We start from the raw sequence: 17022 nt of genomic DNA, 5'->3' as shown, positions 1-17022 counted from the left end.
GAGGCAAGCAACGCTATGAATGAATGAGTGTTCAGTGTGGTGGACACGGTATCCAGACGGTTGTTGTGGTACGGTCTGGTGAACAGTGTGAAGAGGCTGAAAGGCTACACCGTAAATGGAGGAAGCCTGTAGCAACAACACCCAGTACATGACTCCATGCTTAAGAGCACTGTCTGTCCTTAAAGGGCAAGACCACTGTGGTAGAGGTTTGGGTTGTGTAGTTACCTTGCCATGATGTAACTCCAAAGGTGGACAAGAAATACAAAATAATTGCTCCATTGATTAGAAATTGATAATTCAAAATATGCTCCTCATTGACTTACATTGTACAGTGAAACAGCTCTCAAAGTCACTCTTTTATCATTGTATTATTATTATTATTATTATTGTCTCTGCCAGGCCGATAGGCATGGCGAGAGAGTATGTTTTGCCCCCCGTCCGTCCGTTCGTCCGTGTGTCCGTGTGTGTGTGTGTCCGTCCTGTCTGCGACCAGCTAATCTCCGCCACCGTTGGCCCGGTCGCTGTGAAACTGCGGCCTAGGAAGAAATGCCACTTGAAAACGTTCACATCAACCCCATGGTGGTGCTATAACAGGCCGATTCACGTTTTTTGCTATAACTGCACCAATCTGTGTGAAACTTTGCACCCACACTCCCTAGAGGCCAAGGAAAAACCTTTGCCCTGCATTTTTCACATATACCTTTTAGAGCGCCACCAGGAGGCTGAGTTTTGTAATACAAATTTTTTGCTCTTACTCCTTCAGATTCTGTCCAGAAATCACGCAAATCGGTATACAGTATCTCTATAGTCATGTGATCAACATGGATGTGTCCGATATTTCATATTCCGTCCGACTTGGCTAACATTGCCTTCCAAAGTTTGCAGGATAGGTCCCTTTTGAACAAAATTCCTCAAATCATGACAACGCAGTGTTCGATTTCCGTGAAATTTTGCACGCACATTACCACTAGGCCTAGGAAGAAATGCCACCCTTTTCACCTTGGCCTGTTATAGCGCCACCAGCAGGTCTAATTTAGCAAACCTCATTTTTGGAACAAAATGCCTCAAATCATGAATGCAGTGTCCGATTGTCGTGCAAGGCCTAAGAAGAAATGGCACCCTTTTCACATTGGCCTATTATAGCGCCACCAGGAGGCCATAATAACCTACCTGACCTGGCGGAGACTTGTGCTCCAAGGAGCACTTTTTCTAGTTATCATTTATTTTGTAATAAAAATGTCAACTTCCTGCAGATTTTACTATTTGAAGATCCAGATCCAGTCCTTGTTTTATTCTTAATAAAAATAGCAAAATCATCAGGAAGTTAACATTTATATGTATTAAAAAAAAGAAAAACTTAACATGGGGGTCCCCGGACCCCACTTTGAGAACCAATGCTCTATAGAACAGGGTTTAAGGGGTCAAGCAGTGGCCACTGTGTCCCCGCTGCTAAAATAACAAGGAAACAAAGCCGAGTTCAACAGCAGGGATGACATTTTGGTTTGGTGACATTTCAGGGGTGACATTTCACTCTGAATGCAGGAGACTCTTTGTACTTTGACTCATAGCTTAATCCATTAAGACCGGGAACGCATCTGGGGTCATTGCAAGATTTATTTGGCTTTTCAAAAATAGCAGATATACAAGCTCATAGCTCATAGAAAATGTGTGCACATCTTTGAATATGTATTTTTTAAAGCAAACATTTGCTACATATTTGCCACCCCAGAAGTGACATTTTTGTTGAGTGACAAATGTTTGCTTTAAAAAAGTATATATTTTAGAAAAGATTGCAGATCGCGCTATGAGCTGCTATTTTTTTAATAGCCAAACAAATAAAAAAAAATGCGTTCCCTGTCTTAATGGGTTAAGTTGTACTGAAGCAGTAAAGTACACAAAAATACAAAACAACTATTCAGTTCGGATAAACATATTTATTATAAATACAGTTAGGGCTGTCCGATATTATTGGCCTCCCGATATTATCGGCAGATAATTGCGTAAACATGTACATGTCTCCAAAAATATACAGCAGAAGAATCAACTTCTTTGTTTTTGCGAACGCAGCGGAAGGAGGCGCGCCGAAGGCGCGCCTCCGCGCAAGTGGAGCTTACTATGAAACCGTGCTCGGGTTGTGTCTCTCTCTGTATCTCTGTGTGCAGTCTCTCTCTGTATCTCTGTGTGCAGTCTCTCTCTGTATCTCTGTGTGCAGTATGTGTGGCTCAAATCCTCAGCCCTGTGTGCAGCCAAGTAAATGTCCAATATAGACGTACCATACATCAAATGAAAGGTCTTTGAAAACTGAACACACCTGTCAAGGTTGCGTTTAAGCCCGCCCCTTCCCCCGGAAGCCACGCCCCGGAGAAGGCTCCTAAAAACTCCCCATTGAAACCCCATGTTAAATGAAAAGTGCCCGAATCGCTCCGAAACTTTTTCTACCCCCCCTAAGTGGGGGTCTACGAACAAATACTTCGGGCTCGGATTTTGGCTCCGCCCCCCGGAAGTGGGTGAAACAGGCACTTCAAACACTTTGTTGAATTGTTCAAAAAAACTTTTTTTGTGAATTTGTATTTTTCTAAGATGCTCCTTTTAACGCAGATTTTTTTTTCTATTTTTTATATATTTTTTTAATGGTTACTTATTTTTAGATGATTTCTTTTCATTATTATTATTTTTTTTTGGCGTTCGCTTCCCACGTTCGCGCGTCTTACTTGTACTGTCTGTTGTACATCTGTGAGATCTGAACTAGATATGATATTGATATTATAGCTATTGTATAGCTATTAGATTTATGATGTACTTTACTTTCGGTGAAAAAAAGCTAATATCGAACATCCATAAATACAATGATGTAAAAATGTGTCGTGAATATTTCACGTTAACCTATTCATTTTATTCAGCTGGTGACCTTTAGATTTCATGTTCTTCTCTTATTTGTATTATATTGATCATGTTATGGAGAGAGGTGAGTCTCAATGCCCAAATGACTTGTATACAGCTCAGACAGTTTTTGCTTTAGCAGTCTCTCTCTCTCTCTCTTTATTTCTCTCTCTCTCTCACACACACACAAACAAACGGCTTGTACGCATACACTAGCATAGACATGCACAGACACGGACTAGCACACAGGCCCTGCGTGTTTGGAGAAAGGGGGAATTACACACCAGGTTGTTTGTGCTCCGTGCCGAGATGCTGAATGCACAGAAAAACCTTTTCTCCCCTCAACACTCTCTCCCTGCTCCCATTTACCCAGATGCTTTCACTGCACAATTCACACAATACAAAGACAGACACACGCACGCGCACACGCATACACACACACACACACACACACACACACACACACACACACACACACCGCTATACTTGTGCGGACATCAACGTTTTAGGACAGCCGTTTCATATGAATTACAATTTTGTTTGTATGGCAATTTCTTTAAACCGTAATACAGTCAATAATGAAGCTGGTGAGCTTGTAGATCTGCTATTTCCGGTGCACAAAGTATAAATAAACTCAAACCCCAATCCATAAACATAACCTCCTTAAAGGTCTAATCCTAACCCTAAACCTGAATCTTGTCCTAATCGTAAACCTACATGAAACTCTTAAACTCAATGTCTCGTTTGATGACCAGGAAAATTATTCCTCACAAGAATCCGTTTCTCAAATGTTACTACTTGCGGGGGTCCTCGTAAGTATAGTAATAGAACACACACACACACACACACACACACACACACACACACACACACACACACACACACACTACAAAGACACACAAAAGGCCAGCAGCTAGGAGGCAGTAATTGGTTTGTGTGGCCCCGCTGGGACGAGTATTGGCCCAGAGTATAGTGGCCCCGGCAGGTGACAAGTAAACAAAAGTGTCATTATTATAACAATGAGCGCCGTGCTGCCTCCATGTTACCTCCACTCCACATGCTTCCTATACACACACACACACACACACACACACACACACACACACACACACACACACACACACACACACACACACACACACACACACACACACATGTCAGCTTATTATAATCGACTTTGGGCTTGTTTTTCTGTAAAGTTGCTTGAAAGTATGGTTTCTATTCCACACACTAGATATTTCACGTTTTTCTTAAATTTTATTCTGAAAATACCAGATCTACCAGCTCACAACGCGTCGTGTTGCAACGCGCTGTGAGCTTTTAGATCGGGTATTTTCAAATGGGTTTAAAGGACTCATGTAGCAGGGGGGGATCATCTGTCAGCGGGGAGTGTCGGGCGGGAGGAGTAGGACGAAGGCTCTACGTCCTCCCGGTGGGGGCTCCTCACTGGCAGGCGAATTAGTAGGATATAACAGCAGTAACACAGAAATGTGTGTGGGGAGGATTATATTGGTATAACGACTAAATTGGGGAGAAAAAGGGGTAAAAAAATAATTGGCTACTCTAAAAAACTAAACAAAAAACAACAACACAATATGCACTGATGTCAGACACAACTGAAACCGTCTCCACGGTCCTCCCAGTGGCCCCCGTCAAACGCACATATATGGAGATATTCAACATGCATTGATGTCAGATACAACAGAAACCATTTCGCAAACGCACATATATGGAGATATTCAACATGCATTGATGTCAGATACAACAGAAACCATGTCGCAATGTGACGCGTTGGGGTTGGGTTGAATTATACAAATATTTAAAAAAAAATCCAATTCTTTACTTAAGTAAAAGTACCAATACTGCAATATAGAAATACTCTGTAACAAGTAAAAGTCCAGAATTAAAAATTTACTTCAGTAAAAGTACAAACGTATATTGGTATCAAAATGTACTTCAAGTACCAAAAGTAAAAGTACAAAAATATTTGAAAATACCAGATCTACAAGCTCAAAACGTGTCGCGATGCCACGCGTTGTGAGCTTGTAGAGCTGCTATTTTCAAATAGCCTATAGGTATAAAATAAGGCTAAAGTGGTTAATGTATGTTTCATAATATCATAATTTATATCTGAAAAGTAACTAGTACTTTAATTGCGTTAAACTCCTTGACACGAAAATGTTTGAGAACCACCGGGTTAAACAACGTGAGGAAGGAAGCCCAAATAAGGAAGCCTGAATAAGCTACTACACTTTAGAAACTACACTTTAGAAACACAAACCACCAATATTTATACGCGACTTTACAGAAAAACCTCTTATGTCCACAAATTCCACCAAAACTTTTTTTTTCTCTACATTTTTTATCCCACAATTTTGTAACCCTTATTTTTCACCCGGCGCCAATTTTCTAAGTGATCCTGGGCGCTACACTCCCCTCACCAGCCTAGGGAGGCCAGGCCCGAACTCATCCATCCTTCAATGTATGAGAGCCAACTGACCTTCTTGTCACCTGACAGGGGGGAGTTTCCCCGGTAGGACGTAGAGCATGGAAGGAACACGTTATTCCAACCAGTTCCCTTCCCCTCCATCAGGCGCCCCGGCTGTCATGGGGGAGGCGGTATAGAGACCAGGATTACTACATGTTTTTGTGAGGGTATTAACTACCTAGGAGACACAGGGAGAACATGCAAACTCCACACAGAATCCCACCAAAACTTTGAGCATTTTTTCGTAAATTGACGCCCTACTTGATCACACTACAGCATCACACAAAAGCATCAAAAGTAGCAGATCTACAAGCTCGAATCGACACATTTCAAGCTTGTAGATCTGCAACTTTCGCTGTTTTTTTTATTTGAATCCTGAAAAAGTACACAGTTTTGGACATATGAGGTTTCCACCCCTACAGAGACGTTATAATAATAAGTGGACTTGGCAACACTGACAGTAATGTTTCATGTTTTGTAAAAGTGCTGAAGTTCTGCTTTCTTGCTGTGTTTGTGAATACATAGAGCTGTGAGAAATAATGTCATAAATAAATGATCAGCCAGCATTCAATGGCTGCCAGGCTTAATATCACTGGAGACCACCAGAGCAAATGGCTTCTTTTCTTCTTCTCAGCACGACTCCTTGACATAATAAATTGTGCTTTTCAGGAAAAAGAGAACCTGTGTTCCAGTGGATCCAATGCACTTATTATTTAGTCACAAGGTCTTGATAATACTTTTTCACCGGTTAAATATTTATTAAGCAAAAAGTAAAACATCCACACACTGGGTTAAAGCTACTCTGGCAGAGACTATAACGACACTGGAAAGAAGGACGTTTTAAAGTGATTTATTTTAACTCCGATCTGTCCCTGGAACAACATATTTTGAGATGGGGGGTCCGCGGGCAAATAAATATCATTTTGGGGGTCCTTGACATGAAAAAGTTGGAGCACCACTGATAGCAACATACTGTTAGGATTTAGAAAACATTTTTACCAGGTGCTCGAAGAGCGCCTGAGTCTATGAACAGTCAGACCTAATCGTCATTGCGAACGCAGCGGAAGGAGGCGCGCCGAAACCCTGCTCGGGTTGTGTGTGTGTGTGCAGTATCACGCTCTCATTGGCTGCTGACACATCTCAGAGTGCAGCCGCGCCCCCATGTGACTCACGCTCTCATTGGCTGCAGACAGATCTCAGAGTGGAGCTTACTATGAAACCAACCCGATCGTCCCCCAAACACGGTGAAATAGCACGGATTGACAAACGGCAATTCCGTGCATAGATGACTAGGAACTCCGAAACTCCGTGCATAGGAGAACCATATCCCCCCCCATTAACTTCAATACGAGGCGGAGGCAGTCACGTGACTTTCTCTCTACGCTCTCCCCATCACGGTGAAATAACACGGATTACAAGTCCGTAAATACACAACATAACAATTTAAAAAAGACAAAACAAAAATTAGGGCTGCGTTCGCTTCCCGCATTCGCGCGTCTTACTTGTCCTAAAATGTTGCATCATGTTACAAATTTGCATCATGTTCGACATGTTTTCAATCATTGGCTATCCTGGCTGTCCTTCACTCCTTTAAAGCCAGTGGGGACACTTCCCCGTTTTGCCTGTCCTTTAAGCCAATGGGGAGACGGCCCGTCCGCAGTAACCGCCCTCCGCTCCCCTCCTTCAACACTGCAACAGTTACAGACAGTGCATTCAATTGGCTATTAAGTTATTATTTGGCCATGTTCACCCTGACTTTAATCTTCGCTATTGTTGGGTCTAAAAATGTTGCCACCACTTATATAAAAAACATTATTAGCGTTTAGCGTCGCATATTCAATATTGCCACGTTTGGCAAGAAAGACAAGCAATCCGAAAAACAAGCAATCAGGTCTATGAAAACAATCACACACATTGTGTTCCAGGGGCCCCCCAGAAGCAAAGATTTGAGTTACAAATGTTCGCTTTAAATAAATACATATTCAAAGATTTATGAACAAAAATAAAAAAGTTAGAAAGTTAAAAAGGGTGAAGATAAGATGTTTTTTCTGCCCAACAGCAACAATATGCTATTTGTGACAAATATTAAACATACTGGCATACACTACAGCTGCTATATTGCTGTCCTTGGCATTGTTTGAGAACGTCTCTGTGTTGAAGTCATGTGTATAAATGTCAACACATTGTTCACCGGCAATATGTATAGCCTTATAGCCTTTTCTTTGGCTTCTTTATGCAGCCGCACGTAGAGTATATACTGTACATGAATAATTGTACAGTGTGTGTGTGTGTGTGTGTGTGTGTGTGTGTGTGTGTGTGTGTGTGTGTGTGTGTGTGTGTGTGTGCGTGTGTGTGTGTGTGTGTGTGTGTGTTAACTCATTCAAGCCAGAAACGCATGCATCTGTGTCATTTTAGATTTCTTTGGGCTATTCAAAAATAGCAAATCTACAAGCTCAAAGATTCTGTGGTGTTACTTTGCATTGTATGCTGATCTTAGTCTTTTTACTGTTTTTAATGTATTTATTTAAGCGTAGTATTGATATTTATGAACTGTTTTATATCTGTGTTTTTGGAGCACCTCCCCAAAATAAGTTTTTAACAGTGTGTACTGTACATCCTTGTTACAATAAATCTCTTGAATCTTGAATCTTGAATCTCATAGCGCGGCACCGAGCTTGCAGATCTGCTATTTTTGGGAAATAATCGTGGACATTGTGTGCAAATCTTTGAATATACATATTTTTAAAGCGAACATTTTTAACTCAAATCTTTGCTCCTGGGGGATTCTACAAATGTCTTCTAAATCCTAACATGTTGCTTTAATATCAGTGGTTCTCAAACTATGAGCGTGTAGCCAAAAAAATCTTAAAATGACAACGATGCGTTCCCGGCCTTAATGTGTTAAAATGCCACCTCTCTCTACAGTACATTATTGTTGACCTGCCACTTGCAAGCCTCCACTCAATGCGTTAGTATTTTATATTGAGCACTTGTACATGCGCACGCACGCGCACACACACACGCGCGCGCGCACACACACACACACACACACACACACACACACACACACACAGCCCTGTAACACATGAAACCCACTGGGTTTCATAAGTGCACAGACGCTGCTTTTCATCCACTTCCATGTTAATGGGAGCCAATTAAATCCTCCCACTGCTTGTTGCCATTAGAGCTCTTCAGAGGTCTAAGCAGACGGACCCCCGAAACCTGAATGGACCTGTGAGCTCTGTTCAGAGACTGAATGTATAGACCGAGGCAGGTCGGGGCTTGGTAGAATCTAGTTACTATTAACAACACATTCACTGCCAGAGGTTTTTTAAAACAGGATACAGCCAGTGGCAGCGTTTTTAACGATTTTTTTACCTTTTCAAGTAGTCACAAAATAATTTCCGTGATCCTCACGGTGATCCCCTCATTACACACACAGGGGTCTCGTAGAAGATCTACAAATACATAGTAAAAAAAAAAAGTACACAGGAGCCGAGATACAGGATTTTAAAGTAATAAGTTAACTACTGTAGGAAGTGAATGGAGCAATAAATCTTCGGATGACGTTATCTTGGGTTCTTTAAATAAATAAAAAGACGGATATATCCGTCTTTGGCAGTGAATTTGTTAAATAATACGCTTTCTGACCAAGGGGCCAGCCTGATATATTTACATTGAAGCCGATACGGAAGAGAGACAGTTCATATGAATGGCCTGTATGGCGCTGTTTTACCCCTGCAGGTGTCAGAAAGAATATTCTCTCATTGTAAGCGGATGGGTTTTTGACGAACTTTAGACTAGATTTTCTTACCTTAATAAAAATTGTCATAAATACTATGCTTCCAGCCACTAGTTTAAAGTCTCCTTTCAATCATCATGATATGCGTTTTGCAAAATTATGGTCCCATTTATTTTAAAATTGACGATAAAGTAGGCTATGCTCCAGGAGGGGCGGGATGATTTGATTAACAAGCTACCCAACCAATAGCATTCTTTGGGGATTGTTTTCCGGTTCCCTGGTCACATGTGTGGTCTCAAGCAATAGCGTTTGAGTTCCGACGTGCCCAATGGTATATATTAAAGATGGCGGATTGCACATTCCTGAACAATCGGCTTCATTTACGGTCTGTAGAAACCAATGGCGTGACGCTGTCCATTCATTTTATACAGTCTATGGGTTTAATTGAGCTTGCAGATTGTCTGTTTATGACGCAGTATAACTCAGGCTTTATTATGTCTCCACAGAAAGCAAAGCTACTGTCCCATTTCTTTCCCACTCTCGAAAGAAATGGAATGGGATAATAAATACTAAACATGAACCGTGACAGTTAAAGTATACAGTAAAATGTGTTGCTTTAATTACATGATTTTTTTCCCAAACTACTGGCCAGCATTTATCTTATTAGATCATATCCAAACCAGGCATTCGTATCAGACTGAGCCACACATTGCCCCACCACTTTTAAATTAGAACTAACCCAAAATGATCATGTTTAATACATTTTCATATCATATCCTTATAATACAATTTAATATGTTAAACCATGCCTGAAATTGATGGGTACTAAATGATAAAATATAGTAATGCATAAACATATGTGTGACCTAGTTCTGGGAGTGGGCCAATGTGTACACACCTGGACATAATCATCTGCAATCAAGCCAACCCTATTTAAACCCCAGCTTGACTACCTTCAGAGATTCTTCTCTACTCTGACAGAGTAGTGAACACTGTTGGAGCAAGATTTTTTCATGTTAACCACTAGAACCCTAAGATTCCTTTGTAAGGAGAAAAATAGCCAATCTACAAGCTCACAAGAGGTGCTGTGAACTTGTGGATCAGCTATTTTTGGCAAAGAGTTAAATGTAGAGGGAGAAAAATAATTTTAGCCAAAAATAGCCGATCTACAAGCTCACAAGAAGCGTTATGATCTTGTAGAATAGATCAACAATTTTTGGCCAAGAGGTTTGGTATAGAGGGATAAGGAGAACTTAAGCCAAAAATAGCTGATCTACAAGAGGCATGTCAGCTTGTAGAAAAATGCAGAGGTCTCACCACACACCTGGACACAATCATCTGAAATTAAGCCAGCCCTATTTAACCCCCACCTGTTCACAGTTGCTTCTCCACTCAGACATAGCAATGAGCAGGCACTGTATGAATCCTACACTGATGCCAGTGCAATGATGCTAAATATGAAATCTATGAAAAAGTTGAATCTGCAACACATTATGTAGTGGGGGTCCTTGCTTAATCTCCCTCTCATCTAGGGGGTCCTTGGCCTGAAAAACGTTGAAGACCCTTGGTGTAATACACAGTCCTTCAGAATCACCAACAGCCATTAATGGAACTGAGGAATTAAATTCATGGCTACGAAGCTGCCCAGATCCGTGAACATAAGCCACTCCTGCAAATTTGCGCATAACGTAAATCCAAATGAAATTCCTCACATAAAATATCATGCCAAGTTGCAGGAAACCTTTAACAGTAAAAAGAGATTTGGACACCATTGAGCAGCGAAAATCCAGTGATGAAAAAGTTACACAACACGATCAATTCGACAACCAGGGTTAAGCCCCACGGCTTATGAGCAAATATCAATTTCATGTTACAAAGTACAAAAATATATCAAAGGCACTAAACACGGGAACATTTACAAAAATGTGACACAATGGAAGCGGACAGTGCAGCGCGTGAGGCTGCCGTTTCTAAAATGGACAGTAGAGTCATTGCTGCCTTAAGCCGGGATGCAGTAGCTGCTGAGGTGCACCATCAAAGAACATGTTATCGATTGTACACCAAACCAGATAAAACTAAATCTTTACAAACTCCTGATACAGTACAAAGTGATGAGTACTCAGAAATAGAAGCAATGGCATTTGATAAGGTCTGAGAGTAGCTTACATACTATCTGATATATTCCAAAATCCCTGTGCAGTTTTTCTAACAGAACTGAAAATTATGTTGATAACCCATCTGAACATGACTGAAAATGTTATCGTTACTCAACCAACGAAAATAATAAGTTCTTTCCAAACTTAAGGCAGAGTTTAAACATTCAATTGAGATCATATCTGACTCCAATGGAAGAGTAATGTTCCCACACAATTTGCCTCAAGGTTCCGAATGTACCGGCGAGTGATGGGGCAACATCCTCTAAAATGTGGACGCATGCATTAGGTCGACGTGTATCCTCCATAACTTCCTGAGCTTAAACTCATATTTCAATTGTGTAGTTGGTGCAGGCCGAAGGCAGAATTCAGTTGCTATGCACCTTCAATGTGCAGCAGCGGGCAGCAAAGAGAATTAAGTCCATGTGATGGTGCCTCCAGATCCATCAAGTTCAGCACTGTTCCTTATTAATACAGTTATGCCAAGTATGTACTCATATTTGACCCTGATATTCATATTTATTTCTGTAAGAATTGTTAATCAGAGCATAACATGGAGATCCATTGTATGTCTTGTCCATCCACAGAGGTTTGACACAGGGACTCGAGTAAAGACCATTGCTGCCCTCTTGAGTTTATAACAGTTGTTCTGGCCCTGCCAGTTAATGTGAAGTGTTTTGGAGCCCCCTGCTGGACACTATATTCTTTCTACATTAACGTTCTAGTTCCTGTGTCACAGGAAGTGATTCTTTAGAAGCTCTGAATATGATGTGTGTGTTCCAGAGAAGCAGATGTTTTCAATCCTTGCCATCCTTTGTCTATAGCTCTTGAGAAGGCATTGCTTGTAAGTTTATACATTGTGGAGGGATGTATCTTTCATATGAGCACATTATTTTCTACCAGATTTATGTCCATGATGTTAGATAGATGAGCAGCCAGTTAGCTAACATGTGTGCTGGCTCCTGCCTATGTTGCCATGTATTGCAAGGACACAAGCTTTAATCCTCATGAAAATGCATCTGCCTTTGTTATGTTTGTGCATTTATATTTCTGTGATAGTGTTCAGTCATTTGACACCACAGCAGTTTTGGTTGGTTTGTGCTCACAATAGACGTTGCTTTGTATTGATGTAATACTTACCTTGCCTACATACCTATATCTATGCTTATGTAATGCTGTAGTTATGATGTTATGGAAATTATACTTACCACTGTTATTGTACTCTGTGTATTTTACAGTTTCACACTGCTCCATGAGTAAAGGATCTAAACAGCATGTCATGGTCCTGAGAATTATTTATGGACGTGTTTAGCTTGCTGGATAACTGATGAGGAAATCAGTGAGGCTAGTACAGTGAAAAAGCAGCCCTGCACGCAAGTGCTATCCCTCGGATGTTGGATTCACACTGCATTGTCATCACGGCACCCAGGCCTACACGACAAATGCAGATATCCACGGCAGGAAAAACACATACTCTACTACAGCTGCAAGTTACTAAGTCCTAAATATGTCATCCAAGTCATCAGCCAGGTCATCCACTGTGTCTCAGGCCAGCCTGGCAGCAGCCAAAGCCCGGGCCAAAGCTGAAGCCGCACAAGCCAAATTGGCATTTGCAAAGAAAGAGATTGAATTAAAGACAGAGCAAGCTCGTATAGGAGCCACACTGGCTGCTCTAGAGATGGAGAAAGAAGCAGAGGCTGCTAAGGCCGAAGCAGCTGTTATGGAGGCCGCAGTAGCAAATCTGGAGGCAGAAGAAATTGAACTTGAGGCACAAGACCCAAAACAACGCACCGCAGAGTATGTCAGTCAGCACCCTAACACAAGTAATGTCACAGTGTGAAAGCTGAAGAGGAGGACCCCGTGCCACAAACCCAGTCTTTCCCAGCATCAGGTGATGAGTTACAAGAAAATTCTCCAGAACCAGTGTATCGTGTACTGTCCAGCTACTCAGCAGGTGCCACTCCACACGTAAGCAACCCAGCAGGTGTCACCCCTCACATCATCTACTCAGCAGGTGTCACCTCTCACATAGCCTACTCAGCAGGTGCCATTCCTCACGTAAGCAACTCAGCAGGTGTGACCCCTCACATAAAATCACAACACATCCCTACCCCAAAGACCTACTTGCAACATCCCCTCTCAAGTCAGACCAACTCACCATATTACTCCAAGCACCGTAATATCAACATGCCCTCTACACCACGCTACTCCAGCGACAATGCCGCCTCATTCAACCTAGCCAAATATATGGCACGAAGCCAGCTGGTAGTATCAGGACTCACACAGTTTGATGATCGAGCAGAAAACTTTTTGGCCTGGAAATCATCGTTCCTCAATACCATCGAAGGCTTGGATCTAACAGCCGGAGAAGAATTTGATCTGTTAATCAAATGGCTTGGGAGAGAGTCAGCAGGGCATGCACGCCGAATAAAGTCAGTGAATGTGAGAAATCTGCCTGTTGGACTGAACCTCATATGGGAGAGGTTAGATGACACGTATGGGTCACCGGAAGCTATAGAAAGTGCTCTTTTCACGAAGATTGAAAACTTTCCCAAAATAACAGCTAGAGACCACCAAAAGCTTCGTGAATTAGGGGACCTACTGACTGAGTTAGAGGCTGCAAAACACGATGGGTACCTTCAGGGTCTCTCATATCTTGACACGTCGAGGGGTGTTAACCCAATTGTAGATAAGCTGCCGTATGGACTCCAGGAAAAGTGGACGATGCGAGGGTCTAACTTTAAAAGAGAATATAGGGTCCCCTTTCCCCCTTTCTCCTTTTTCTTTTTTTTTTTTTTTTTTTGCTGTTCAACTTTATTTAAAGTTCATTTAAAATATGAAAAACAAAAACAAACAAAACGTAATTACACAAAGAGTTCGACTCCACAAATAAACTTCAGTTGGGTGCTGAAAATGAAAATGCACCCTTTTACGTGTGTACACAGTAACACTGACTGACTGGCAGTGAAGGGGTTAAGCCTGATTTACACGTTGTATGACAACGGTAGTCGTATAAATTGAGCATTACGTCTCTGTTGGGTGGAAACCTCATACTGTATGTCCAAAACTGACTTCAGGATTCAAATTCAAAAATAGACAAATTCACAGATCGACAAGCTCAAAAACACATTTCGAGCTTGTGGATCTGCTACTTTTGTGTGACGTTGTAGTGTGATCAAGAAAGGCCTTTATTTACGAAAAAACACAAAAAGCCAAAATATGTAGATAAGGTTTCTGCCCGACAGCAACGATTAGTAATTTATGGACTAGAACCACTTAACTCTCCTGCCATCCAGTGTTGTACGTTTGCATCCCAGTCATAATGACATTTTCTCACGGATAAAAACATTTGGGTTGATAGCGATAAAGGTCTTCTTCGAAGCCATTATGTTTGTCTGCATTTGGTCTTCCCATGAGCCTTCAGGGCAAATCCTCTTTTAGCGCAGCAGTGCTGTTTTAGTGCGTGTGTGCGCGTGAATGCGTGCAGGTGTGTGTTGTGTTTTCAAGCTTCAAAGAGGACAAAAACAAAAAAAGAAAAGAGTGTATCAGAGTGCTGCAAATCCTGAGAATTCCTTTCCTCTATCGCAGTGGATCTCAAAATGGGCTCCAGGGACCCTCAGGTTCCTCGAGTGAGTTTCCAAATGTGACCGTTACATGTCTAACTCTGAGAGTGTACTAATGGAACCAAATAGACCTGTTTCCATTTGGTTCCATTTGTACAATCTCAGAATTATGGGGGGGGGCTTGAAATTAGAAAACAGTTTGAGAACCATTGCTCTGTCGGTAATCACAAGAAAAGCGAAGGACGTTGAGGGTCCTTCCTCCTTCGCTGGGGTTTAAGTGCTTCTGTGCAAAAAAACATCGTCATTAATTCAACAGCGTTCGTTGTGTCGCTTAGCGGAGCATTTGTGAGTCCTGGCTCTGCTCTGGGGGGGGTTATCTGGGTGAGACGGGGGAGGAGCTGGAGGCGAAGAAGGCGGGGCTGCGAGGTGACTGGAGGCTGAGGGAGTGGGAGGAGGGGGAGACGGGGGAGGTGGTCCTGCGGGGGCTGCTGACGCTCAGGTCTCCGTTGTGCAGCTTCCAGATCAGCTCCTCGTTCTCCCTGGACAGACGCTTGTTGACCTGGGATTCCTTCTGCAGGGACTCCTGCAGGACCTCGTGCTCCGTGGACAGCTGTCTTGAGAGAGCAGTGTGTCGGTCCATGCGGGCCTTCATCTCTTCATTCTCCTGGACCACTCTCTTGAGGCATTCCTCCAACTTCAGGCTTTTCTCTGTCAGCTTGTCCATCTGCAGCACCTTGTTCTCCTGCAGGTGGAGCTGTTGGGTCTTCATGTCCAGGACCACGTTGAGGCTCTCCAGCTCCTGTTGCAGATACAGTGTGTGGGGGTCCATCTGGTTCTTCTCAGCATGTTCTTGTCGTTTCTCCTCCTCTCTCCTCAGCTTCTCAGTGAGATCATTGTTCTCTGCTGTCAGCTCCTGGATCCGCCTAGATAAAGAGTCTTCTGCTTCCTTCAGTGTTTTGTCCAACGACTGCAGCTCCTCATGATGAACTTTCCTGAGTTCTTCCAAGGAGATCTCAAACTGCTGTTGGACTTGTTGCAGATGTTCTGAATGTCGAACCTCCACTTCCCGTTGCATGGCGTCATGGTTGGCTTTCAACTCCACCATCTGCTGTTCCATGAGGTTCTGGACCTTCTCAGCCTCCTCCTGGTAGGCGAGCTGAACCTTGTCCCATTCCTGCTGGTACACGACCTTCAGCCGGTTATCCATCTGAACCAGGTCCTCCTGGTGCTGCTCCTGCACCGTCTACAGCGTCTCCTCCAGACAACTCCTCATCTCCTCCTTCTCCTGTTCCACACGCTGGCATGCTTAAGGTTGTCCATCGTGTCCGATGATGACATTCCATCTCTACTTCTTGTGAGTCCTCATGTGGCTGTGTAGCCCAATCCGTGATCCACACTGTCTGCCACAAGCAGAGCAGGTAAAGGCACTGACTGGGGGTGTAGGTGTGGTACTAGCTTCATGTCTCCTTTGACGTTTCCTGGTCCGTCGATCACCTCGGTCCTCCTCGAGCTTGTGCACACCTTGTTGGAGGAGCTGCCGCCAGGTGGTACGTTGAGCTGCAGTGTCCTCCAGCTGGGTCGGGTTCAGGCCGCATTTCCTCATGGCAGTCTTTAGCTGGTCTTTGTAGCGCTTTTTCGGGCCTCCTGCCAAGCGACGGCCAAGATGAAGCTGGCCATAGAGCACTTTACGTGGTAAACGGTCTTTTGGCATCCTAATAACGTGGCCAAGCCAGCGAAGTTGGTGCTGAGTGACTGTAGCCTCCACACTGATGCAGTTGGTCTTGCAGAGTATTTCGGTGTGGGGGACTCGGTCCTTCCAGGATATCCCCAGGATGCATTGTAGGCATCTGATGTGGAAAGCCTCAAGCATCCTGAGGTGGCGGCTGTACAGGGTCCACGCTTCACAGCTGTAGAGGAGGGTTGTCATAACAACAGCCAGGTAGACTGCTACCTTAGTATGGAGCTTAAGGTCTTTGTTCTGGAAGACCCTTCTCCTAAGTCTGCCAAAGGATGAGGATGCCTGTTTGATCCGGTTTTGAATCTCCCTGTCGACGCTGCAGTCGTCAGAGAGAAAGCTGCCCAGGTATTTGAAAGATTCCACTATTGCAAGTGGCTTATCGGAGATGGTGAAGGTTGGTGGTTGAGATGGGGGAGTGGATGCCCACTGGCATATTACTTCTGTCTTTGCCACGTTAA

General features: G+C 43.0%; 1 protein-coding gene across 1 annotated transcript; it reads right to left on the bottom strand.

Annotated features, from left to right (window-relative positions):
• Nucleotides 1–14967: 14967 nt before the first annotated feature.
• LOC308089662 (microtubule-associated tumor suppressor 1 homolog A-like) lies at nucleotides 14968–16084 on the bottom strand. Its single transcript, XM_080434520.1, has one exon. The coding sequence runs from the start codon at nucleotides 16031–16033 to the stop codon at nucleotides 15200–15202; it is 834 nt and encodes a 277-aa protein (XP_080290646.1). The 5' UTR covers nucleotides 16034–16084; the 3' UTR covers nucleotides 14968–15199.
• Between the last annotated feature and the right edge of the window lie 938 nt (nucleotides 16085–17022).

The sequence above is a fragment of the Gymnoscopelus braueri genome (assembly GCF_963280865.1).
Source record: "Gymnoscopelus braueri genome assembly, chromosome: 8".
Taxonomy (NCBI): domain Eukaryota; kingdom Metazoa; phylum Chordata; class Actinopteri; order Myctophiformes; family Myctophidae; genus Gymnoscopelus; species Gymnoscopelus braueri.
The sequence above is the reverse complement of the archived record's forward strand: the minus strand, read 5'-3'. Positions and strand labels throughout refer to the sequence as shown.

What these genes read in the sequence shown, in the direction of transcription:
- LOC308089662 (XM_080434520.1), bottom strand. Translation starts at nt 16,033, where the DNA reads ATGGATAACCGGCTGAAGGTCGTGTACCAGCAGGAATGGGACAAGGTT.